Here is an 11,526-nt window from a genome sequence, read left to right on the forward strand (position 1 = left end):
TAGAAGATTCCTACAATACAGAAAATGTTTCTAGCTAGTGTAATTCTTATTTCTTCCCTCTTTAAAGCAAAAAAATAAATCCATTCTGAGACATTCACAATAAGAGATTTCATGCAGTTTCTGCTTAATCTCTTTTCTCTGGAAAACACTAATGCAACAATTTGCTACTTATAAAATAATGACAGTACCAATAAAGGATGTCTAATATCAGTAAATTTAAACCCAAACATGTGATAATTCCTAGGGCAAGCTTTACATAGTTCATCCATAAATTACCCCCAAAACTATGTCAAGAAAGCAAACAACATTAAATACCAGAATTAAAGTTGCCTTTGTATAATGCAGGATTTTTTAATTGCATAACCACATGTTTATTATTTTCCCACTGGGTCCCTTCCTCCTTCAGTTCACAGATTGGAAACTCCTTAATGAGGAGCTATTTGGTATTTTTAGTTTTATTCTCTTTGTTCAAGGCATGAGCCTATGTTTTATTTACCACACACTAATTAAAAGTGTTATTAAAACAGAATTGCCACTTTTTCTAAGATCTTTCTGTCATGACTATCAGACGCCCACTAATACAGTGTTATTTTCAGAACACTCTAGATGTGACAGGTCAGTATTATTTATATTTTTCTGATGCTGAACAAAAGTGGAGCAAAATGAAACCCTGAAGAATGAGGCAACTAAGGCTAGTGATGAGACTAGTTGTCTCAAAGACAATGCATTCATTACTATAAAATGCCCACTTAATCCCCAAAGGAGATATAGCTGTCTCACAAATTAGTAGCAGGTTCTGTGGGGAAAATGCCATGTTGGCACAATTAAATAATTAAAGACTTCCATCTGATACATTCGGATAAGGACCAGACAAACAACCTTAATTTTCTAATGTTTGAGTGCTTGGCTTTGCAACCTAAAATACTTGAATTCATTACATTTCTTTCCAATTTTCTAGTTTAAAAGAGATGCCAAATGAAAAATAGTACTTCTGTCGTGGGTGTTATGCTGATACTGGACACTGCTTCTCTGCCTGGTGATCTCATGAGACAAAAACAGAAGCAAAATAAAATGCATTGCATTCCAGTGCTAGAAGTTATGATTTTCCTTCTTTCTTCCTCATTCTGTGGCTTCTTATCCAGCCTTATTTTCTCCGGACACTAATTTCAGTCTGTCACCTCACTGTCTCTTTGACCTGGCCCTGCCAAGTTCTCTCCAGCTGCTTTTGAAAGACTCCCTTGGGCTGGTTGTTAACAGATTAAATCCCTCCCCAAATTCATTCCTAATCTCTGCCATGTAGAGATACTTTAGAACTTTGGGTTCCTTACTTGGTCTCATTAAACAGGGTCAAATCCTACCTGTTGCCAGCTTTTAACATCATTGCTTGGTCAGCAGTTTCTTCATCTTGTTTTCCATCCCCCTTTTTGCCAAATCCCAGATCCAAATCTATTCCTTTCTTTCTGCCAGGGTTTCTGCTATGTCATCACAAACTAGCTGCACTACAAAATCTGGAACAGATCACTGGGAACATTGGAGAGATTGGGATGATCTGTCGTTTGTCCTGATTTTGAGTAATCATTGTGGTTGAGCGTGTTTTACTCCTAGTTTTAAGTTTCTTAAGTATTCAGTAGACATGGTGCTTGTGCAATACACAGGAGTTCCAGGAACTGTGAAATGACACAGATCTTAAGGCTCAAAGTTGCCACTTTTATCATAAAGATTAATGATTAGTACTGTGTAGTATAACCTTCCAATAAAGTGGTATTTAATGTACAGCTATGTATTATTACACAGAACAGTATTACATCTAACATATCTGCTGATTATGTTTTGTAAAAATATTTCAAGTATAATCTATGACGTAAGAAAAAGATTTTGGTAATTAAGTTGGCCCACCTGTTTTTAACTTTATCATATTACTTAAGGACATTAATGTCTCTGTAGGAATTGACCATACCACGTGCAACTCCGTCTTTAAAAACATACAGTAAACTGGAAATAAAGGTCTACTGCACTGTCATAAGTGCTAATTGTTTACTGGACTATGCACATGAAACTCTGATTTTGTTTTATTTATCCTTTTAATTGAAATCATCACATCATATTACAGGCCAGCTATTAAAGACAGGGGCAAAGAAAGTGATGTATTTAATTCATCCCATATAATTAAATCACTTCACGTTACATAAACACTAAAAGCACCCATTCTTATATGAAACTCAGTAGTGACATGTCCACTTTCCTCATGTCAAGATGAGAGACAAAAAGGAACCAGTGTGACCAATTAAATGTGACCTTTTATTGACAGAAGAATTATCAATTATCAAACATTCTGAGACTCAAATGAGATAGTTTAAGCAGTACTATGCACTGTTTTTTCCTTATGTCCCTTTATACTAAAGAAAATCTTGCTAAAAATAAATGCCTTAAAAATCCAATGCTCTGAAACATAATGGTCTTAGAGCGGCAATTTTAAGGTCCTTTAGACTGATTGTATTTTGCCCTCAGTAAGAAATCCTTAAATACACCAAACATTGAATAAACATACTCAGTAGTTTTGTTTGTAACTAGAAAAACTAAGGGAAAGGAAGGACTTGGTTATAGATTTCATAGTCTATGTGTTTACAGTGAAGGACAAGGTATGAATCTTACATTTGATTTAAATGCCACAGAGGGTCATCCAAAAAGCTGTCATCAGCAAAGAGCACTTTAAATCAATTGTGTTATGATATTAGCTAGGAAATAAATATTGGGAAATGATGACTAATACCCACATAACCAAGCTCCTGTAAGCATAAGGCAATATGAGCTGAAAGAAACTGTCATTAGCTACTGTATTTCTCTACTAATTGACTGCTGAGCATTGACCAGATTTTGATCTGGGTTTTCTTATAGGATTAACTGAATAATTCAATTTGAATCCAGCCCTTTGTTCTTTTTAAAGAACTAAGTCATAAAGTGACACAAAATAGTATTTTCTTTTCTAAATAATGATCAAAAAATCCAGCCAGTCTGATGGTTCCTCTATTCAATACATATATCTACACAACATAAATGGTACAAGTAGATTCTTAATACATGGGCACACCTCTAAAATACCTATGCCCAGGTCCATTGATTCTCTTATTGTTTCCTATTATGAAAATAAATGAAGACCAGCATCTAGTAATTTAGCATATATTTGATTCATTTGATACATATACAGAAAGAGCCAGTTCTTAAACCAGCCAAAATATTTTAAATGCGAATTGTTGCACCAATCAATATTCAGGGTTTTTCTGCAAATTTATTCTATATATTTCATTAGCTGCCTATTGTAAGACATTATAAAGCTCCAAGAAAAAATAGGAAAAAAAATACAGATGTTGATCAGGAAACTATAGAAGAAAATTTTACCTTCATGAAGAAATTTTATAAGCTTTACTTCAAAGTAAAATTCCACAAAAACAAAAGAAGACATATTTCAGAAATAAATACTTCTAAGTCTAGAGAAAAACAAGCAAGCAAAGTAAACATAAGATGTTTGCATAGCTGAAGTGTGGTGTCTTCAGTCAGTCTCACTAGCTGAGAATAAACTCTGATAATGGAAATGTAACCTGAAAACGTACTTTTTTCCATTTTGGCCAGTACAGTACTTCAGCTCCATATAGAGTAGCTAAAATAATAGGTTTAAAATGTGTCTGAACAAAACAGAGTAGTTTACTTTCTGCATCTTTTAATTAAGCAGCATGCTTTTTTAATTAACTAACTTTGCTTTTTAATTAGCACCATCATTTTGCCCCTCAATATTGCAAAACAGGCAAACCCCACCCATTTACATCTCGATATGCTCACGTCAGTGGTGGTTTGAATTTACGCATCAGTCTCAGGAAGACCAAACCTGTGTCACCAATCTACATGCAGATGCCAGAAAAGAACTCATGGCACTCAGCTACATCAGCACACACCTCTGCCTAGACAAATTCAGGACCAGTTTTGCTACTTCAAAGAGTTGTAGTAATTTGCATATACATGAACAGCTTTGCTGTTGCCATGGTTCCCTCTTCTAAGGCAAGTTTCTCACACAGCTGCGAGGCAGGAAAAGGCACCGAGTCCACTCCTGTCCCCTGTGGAGCTAGCTGTAACCCAACAATTAGCTTGAACAAGATCCGGAAGAAATTTGCCCTTCAAAAGTGAGATCTGTTTTATCCAGAGTAACACATGCAGTGACACAAAGCCCAGTATATTATAAATGCTGTAAACCAATTTATCATTTACACGTTCCTACAAAATGAGCAAGTCATTTCAGCCCTGTGTCTGAGGATCAGAAGGATGTTACCGACACCACAGCCACGACGAGTACCTGTGCCACAGACTTCAGCTCAAAGGTATAAACCTAAAAACCCGTAATGAATGAATGAGCTTTTGTAGGTATTTTCAGCAGTAGTTAATTTTGCAGATTTTTAAGTCAGAAATTATTTTGCCATATTTACATATGAATAGCACTAATATGGCTGTTAATGGAGTGGAAACGCAGCCAGCTTTGCCACTACAGACTTTAAATAATACAGAAATATTTTTGAAACAGTGTTCTCCATAGATTGTCATAGCTACAGAGAAATGTAACAAATTCATCTGTTCTAAAATCATCTTATAAACAACTGTATTAAACCCTTTAATAATAGATAATATGTACTTATCTGTGTCTTTGCATGCATGCAAGTATGCCTTATATATATTACACATATAAAGTTGAATTACAGTTTATTTTTAAAAAGTCATTGTATCATCAATAAAAAATCTGTAGAATGGAACACTTGCGACAGATCTCTAATTCTTAACATTATGCATACAATTAAGGAATTCTGATCAGTTTCTGTCCAATCTGGGGGTTTCCACAACCAAAAGTGTTCTTTTCACCTATAGGAGCTTCTTTGTAAAATTTCCTAGAAGATTGACTTAGAATACTCATTCTGAAAAGGTTTTTCTTCCATGGTAAAAGGCTGAAGTTCCATTTCTGTAATAAAATACATCAAAGTTCATTATAACCTCTGCAATGACAACTTGGGGTACTGACTGTCATATTTTTTTCAGCCTGAATGAAAATTCTGATTACTGCCATCCACTGTGGAAAGAGAATGACAATCACAGGCCACCAGCAAAACCAGGGGAGAATAATCTATTGTTTGCTATTGTCTCCAAGGCTGTAATGACTCTTATCTATACACCAAATTGAAGGGAGAACCTCATTCCAATTAGATGAAACAATCTCACAAACACTGCTGCTTGGTTCTAATTGTGAAGTAAAACATCCAGGTCAAGACATGTTGTCCCAACTAATTATGCTTTAAACATATAGAATGATGTAACAGTGTATAGGAAGAGAAGATACTAATCACTATTGGGTTTATCTTACATTAAAGCAGTACCTTTAGAGTGCAATGCTAACTCTGAAAATTACACCACCAGCCTTTTTCATTTTATAAAGCAAAAGCCAAGGGGAAAATACACTTTTGTTTTAATACACTTATATCAGTTTGATCCAACCTTTCCTATCCAGGAACTGTTTTAAGACTGGCTCATTAATAATAATAATTAAAAAAAAATCTTGAAGATACTGAAATGAATATTGTTAAGCAAAGGTCAATTCAGTTTGAGTAATATAACAAACTTAGACATAATTAATGCTTTCCACACACTGTTTCCCTTCAGTCATTTTTACCTACAAAACTGAATTAAATCCCCTGTGTGTCATTTAGACTAAAATTATATGAATGCACAATTATTATACAAATTATGTATCCTGTTAACTGAGGCACAGTCTTTAACTGACAGTCAATGCAGTCTTCTCCAAGAAGTGCTCAAAGAACACTGAATATCACAAATTTCTTATGATGAGTAATTTAAACCATGATTATACAATGGAAGAGTAGCATTCTCCAAACTTTACTTTACTGCAAACTACCCTGCAGCTGTGAGGCTTGATGCTAATCCTGCCTGATTGCAAAGTGTCGGTCTCTTGTATTTTGCAGAACAGAATCTAGATGCCTGCAACAAGTGCTTGGTGAAGGAAAACGTGGATATCTTGTTGACTGCCGGGGTAGAAGGCCAAAGTACTAGCTGGGAACTACTTGGGAAGAGGTGGTGGTGTATGTTTAGAGGAGTATTTAAGAGTTTCCTACAAAAGTTTTAGTGGGTTGGTACTGTGGGAGGCAAATTAAGGAGATGTTTGAGCAGAGTCAGTTCAGAAGGAGAGACTGCTGAGATTGGTGGGTCCTTATTTTGTACTTTCCTTGCTTCTACTGCATTATGCTAATCTGTCTCAGGAGAGCCATAAGCAAAAGACACTTGGTATTACTGATGAAGTACACAGAAGATTGTTTACTAAGAGAAGGGATTTCAAACAAGAGCTGGGGCAATTCACTACGTTACTCTCCACTGCTTTTGCACTCTGCCAACATATCTTTGTGGGTGATTGGATCTTTGCAAAACAAACCACAATTGCAATTTGTTTTCTTCTTTCTTTGAAGCTACACCCACAACTCTTTAACCTGAAAGACTAATGGGCACACGGCCAAGGCCCAACTTCTCATTCCTTCTGGGACAGATTGTTGATACAGGCAATGTATACTGCCATATATTTACTCAGCAATATATAATGCCATATAATTCAGAGAGACAGAGAGACAAAGATTAATATTGGGAGTAAAAAGGTTAATCATAAGTCTTCAAAGTCAAATTTGGCCAAAACCAAAGCCTGTACAGTGCAGACAGCAAATCCTGTGAGTTTTCAATAGACAATACCATATACAGAAAACCCACTTCAAAGTTTAGTAGATTGATGGCATGCAAATATATAATAATCATCCAAATATACACTAAGTTATAGTCAATACAAGTGACTATATTACAACTCAGTAATGAATTAGGTTAATCAGAAGTTAGACATGTGAGGAAATACCACTCCCCAAAACCAAAGGTATGCCAAACTAGCCAAAATCTAGCAAAGCAAAAAAATACACTTTTTGTTTTACGCTTTTTTTGCTGGTAAAAAAAGGGAGTAAAATTCACAATTATTTAGGAAACACTTTCGTTTATGAGGAAAAGGCTATTTTTCATATGAAAATATATACGAACAAACCTGTAAACAGATTCAGTGTTGCTAAGAAATTATTACTGTGTGTGATGGGAAATGTTTTGAGATAAGGACATAAAATATAGTAGATTCAATATTGTAATTATAGGATATTCTCTTTCTGAGCTGTAAAAATGGTTACCACTTCTCTCAGGTGTGTGCAGAAAAATAAAGCTTACGCTCTTAACTCTAAGCTTTTCAATTTAAGCCCCAAAACTCAATTATGACCCAAATTCTTCAGCATGAAAGCTCAAGACTTAAATATCTCTATAATCAGTTCTTACTACTTCTGACCAATTTAATTTCAAAATATTTTGTGCAGCTGTTAACACTCATCAGAGGTGTCCTCTTGCTTAATCCCCTGTAGGGAGTTAGAAGCCTTTTACCATACTATGCTGTAGTCAGTACAATTATTTTAATTTATAGGCTGCTCTAGACTATAGTATTACTAATGAATGAGGAATATTCTCACAACAGTAATTCATGAATCTTCTGTAGATTAAAGTATTCTGTAAGCAGCTTTCCAAATTGGCTTTTATGACTATGCCATGCAAAATCTGTTTTCTCTCACAGAGGATAATTGAATAACAGTGGTATTTTTTTTTGACCTTTTGAAGAAGCAAGACAGCTCAGACTGTCAACCCAACTCCATAACACACATCAAACCACGCTTTTAAATAAACACATTATTATTTTTCTTCCAGCTATACTTACTGCAATGCATCTTACTTTACTCACACCATATCTGTTTCTGAACTCAGAGGATCAGCTTTGTTAGTGGGATTACATCAGGGAATTCAGTCAAGCCACTGCAGGCATGAGTCTGACCTACTGAAGAACAATAGCTGCTTTCTATTTCATTTTCTCAAAGTCACTTTGTAAGGCTTTGAAAATCTATAGTGTGTAGGCAAAAGAGCTTGATCCTAGAGCATCTAGAGGTCTTACTCATCCTAACCAATACTAAAGGACATTTATCTCTATACCAGACAGCTTGGTTTTAAGGATTGAGAAAGCTGAAAACAAAAACTGCTATCCTTTAGGACTACATTTTAGCATCATCACTCCTAGTCAGTGTGGACTGCAGGAAAAAGCATCTTACCATCACTGTTGATGCAGACGACAACAGGAACCTGCGTACCAGGGCCACATGGCTTTTCATTGTCTGGAATGCATTCCTCCAGTCCTGTGATTCTCCAGTCATAGCAGGAGGGCTCTTCACATGGGATGGCTTCCAGCAGATGAGGGCAGTTTCCTGTTCCTCCCGTAGGCTCATTGGTGATGCGACGTTTCCTTAGTTTAAAGCCTGAAATGTTAATGAAAATAACAATTCAATTCTAAAATGCAAAGTGAAGCAATTTTTATCTATACCTGAGTGAACAGTTCTGCTTCTCTTCTGTGTAAAACATACCATGGACACTTAGCACAAAACTGCATTTCACATAACTGGGTAGAAGAACTCATTGAAGAAAGCCTAGAGGTAAAACTTAGACAGGGGTGTAAGACAAAGCCTACTGAATAAGCTCAAAAACTCTTGAATCCTGTGTTATCATAGTCATACACACTCCAGAAGGGCAACATCATCATTTCCTGTGCATCACTCTTGCCAGATCCATCTTATCTAATAAATCTTGACTAGATTGCTGGGTTGCCATTTCTGAAATATGTAGTTTGTTTTCTTCTCAGGTATCTTCACATGATCAAGTGAAATCAGCTCCCTTCCCACCCCTCCCCACCAAAAATAAAATAGAATAAAAAGACTACATTGCCAGAAAGGGGAGGGCATGGAAATATACCCAAGAATTTTTATGAACAAATTTACAGTAATAAACATCACAATATTTCCTTGCAAGCATTAATACATTTCCTTAAGACCACCTAAACTCATTTTGGGATGGAGAAACTCGTGGGCCTTTATACAGTGTCATCTGCCAAGTCAGTGTCAGTGACCAACAACAACCCTCTTTCTCACTTTCAGGATGACATGTTTAAACAGCCAGATCAAATACAGTCAGAACAACCTAACCAAATTGAATGGATTCAAGATATAGTTCCTCATGTAATATCTTTCTATAGTTTCTGGTATGTCTGATCAGAATATTTTAACTTTGGCAAAGGTTTGTTTCTTCTCACATCTTATCACAGTCTCTTGTTTTAGGTCACTATTCAGGCAGATTAGTAATATATAGATATTTTTTACAAAATACTATATACAACTCTTTTATCTATACCCTGACACAAACTAAACAGTACAGTTTTCAAACACATATGTGAGAGGATTTATTCTTTGAAGATAGGCCTCAATACAATTTAAACAAATATTACTTTAAAAACACACTTCCATGTATATTCAATTGTGTTTCTTTTTCGTAAATGGGAGAGATCAGTCAAACTATATGCAAATGGTTTATTCGACCTGCAATAAAGGCTGATACAATTTCAAAAAAAATGAACTCCACAGTAACAAAGGAGGCAAATGATCTGGAAATATGTAGAGAGACATGCTGCTAAAACTGGGAGTGCCCACACAACTTTTACATCATTCTCTCTGAAGAACTGTCAATGCAATTATAAAACAAAATGTAAGAATTTCCAGATAAGAGGAAAACATTGGCAGTTGAGAAAAGATCCCTGCTCATGTGTGCAGGAATAAAGGCTTGCATAAAGTACATCCTAATACATTTCCATTACGCAGATGTCCAAATCAGACTCACAAGCCTAACCTTTACCCCCCAAAATGTAGCAAATCTTTAGCTATGAAACAGTAACAGAAATAAGATTACTTGACAGTTGTAGTTAGAGGAGACTTAATTCAATAGGCTTACACACTGAACTGCTTTTTCCTTCTTGAAATGATCAAGGTTGGGCCAGAGTTCCATCAAACAGTTTTGTAAAACTTGCATTATTGCTGCCCAGATGGAAGTCTAGCTAGCAGCGTGCCAGAAAGAGGCAGCTAAGCTAACACAGTAATCACAGTTGTTCCTTCAAGAGGACATATGTGGCTGCCTTTTCTTATGACTGTTTTCAATCAAGGAACCAAGTTTGTATTCTCAACATTTGCCAGATAATCACATTGCAGCAATGACTAGGCCAGGATTTCTCATTTACAGCCAGAAACCTGCAGACTTATTCTAACATGAGGTCCCTGTCGCTGTATTCTTGCTTTCCTGTTTCGATGTCAGGTTACTACAATCTGTTCTGCTTAGGAATAATCTGTAAAACATACTGAAATTTAAATGAACACATGTCATCTGTAAAACAGTGTCACTTATCAACAGTGAATGGTCCCAACTCTTTGCCAGATCATGCTTTATGGTCTAATGGGGAATTCTTCAGCTATTATTGAACTGCAAATCTTTGAAAGACTTGGACACTATGCACTTCAAAGGCTGCTTCTGTCCTCCCTTCGAGACAGTGCAAGAACTGTGATTTGAACACACAGACAAACTGTATCCCTTTCAGTCCAAGAGGAAGGTTTGAAACCAGAATTGACCTGTAAAAAACCCAAACTCACCTTGAGAGCTTAGTAAACAGGCTACATTTTTTGCCAGCTTTCGTGGAACAGTAATGTTAAATATAGTCCTAATTAAATGACCTTATTTTGATGCCCAGAGGCACTGGATAAACACTTCTTGATACAAAATCTAGCGTGCTTGCACAGCCAGAAGTTCCTAGTGACTTCGGAATATTAAACAATCATTGTTAAAAGGCTCTACTGAATTTTTACATACCCTTCTTGGCCTGAGGGTCATCACAGCTTTCATAGGTGCACGGGCCCCAGGCTGACCATGCCGAGGTCTCACACTCTGTAGGACAGGGAATATGGCACAGCTGGGAGGTGCTGGGCAGAGGTCCTGTACACAGCTTACGGTCCACTGGCCTCGAAGCTGCCAAAACAAAGTCAAAACATTTCTCACACGTCACTGGTCATAATCCTCAGCTCTAAGTGGGCAGAACCTTCCTTCATTCAAAAAGGCTGCTATCTCATGATTTTAATCTGATGAAGTGATGGAAAAATGCTTGCCTTGAAAAAATAGAACAGAAGTCAGTTTACTCTCTGCATGAACAGAGTCAAGTCCTATTACTTGGAGTCAGGAAGACTGTACATATTGCAGCACCGTCTTGGACCTAGTCCTTTCATTTGAGGGATAAATTGCACTGCCACAACAATTATTCACTTTGTGCTCTGTGTAAATTGATGTTCTGCTATCTTTCTGTTTCTTCACTTAAGAAACTGAACAAAAAGCTGTATAAATCCCTTTGTACCTGTATATGTATAGTATATAATAGCATAACTTCAAAGGCCTGGTTAATTAATATTTAAAAGATTATTTTTAAGCCATAAACAGAAACACATCTGAAATTATGACAAAAATTTGGTTTTGCTTATACTCTAAAGACCATCAAGTGCATAT

At 36.2% G+C, this 11,526-nt stretch overlaps 1 protein-coding gene across 1 annotated transcript in view; it reads right to left on the bottom strand.

The window, feature by feature from the left end:
* Window positions 1-11,526, bottom strand: part of LOC103798630 (thrombospondin type-1 domain-containing protein 7A-like) — a gene marked incomplete at both ends in the record, with an annotated part of 86,284 nt that overhangs the window by 51,741 nt on the left and 23,017 nt on the right. The window contains 2 exon segments of the mRNA XM_009070905.1: window positions 8,214-8,417; window positions 10,843-10,998. Coding sequence (XP_009069153.1) covers window positions 8,214-8,417; window positions 10,843-10,998 — 360 coding nt within the window.

The sequence above is a fragment of the Acanthisitta chloris genome, unplaced genomic scaffold (assembly GCF_000695815.1).
Source record: "Acanthisitta chloris isolate BGI_N310 unplaced genomic scaffold, ASM69581v1 scaffold7543, whole genome shotgun sequence".
Lineage (NCBI taxonomy): Eukaryota > Metazoa > Chordata > Aves > Passeriformes > Acanthisittidae > Acanthisitta > Acanthisitta chloris.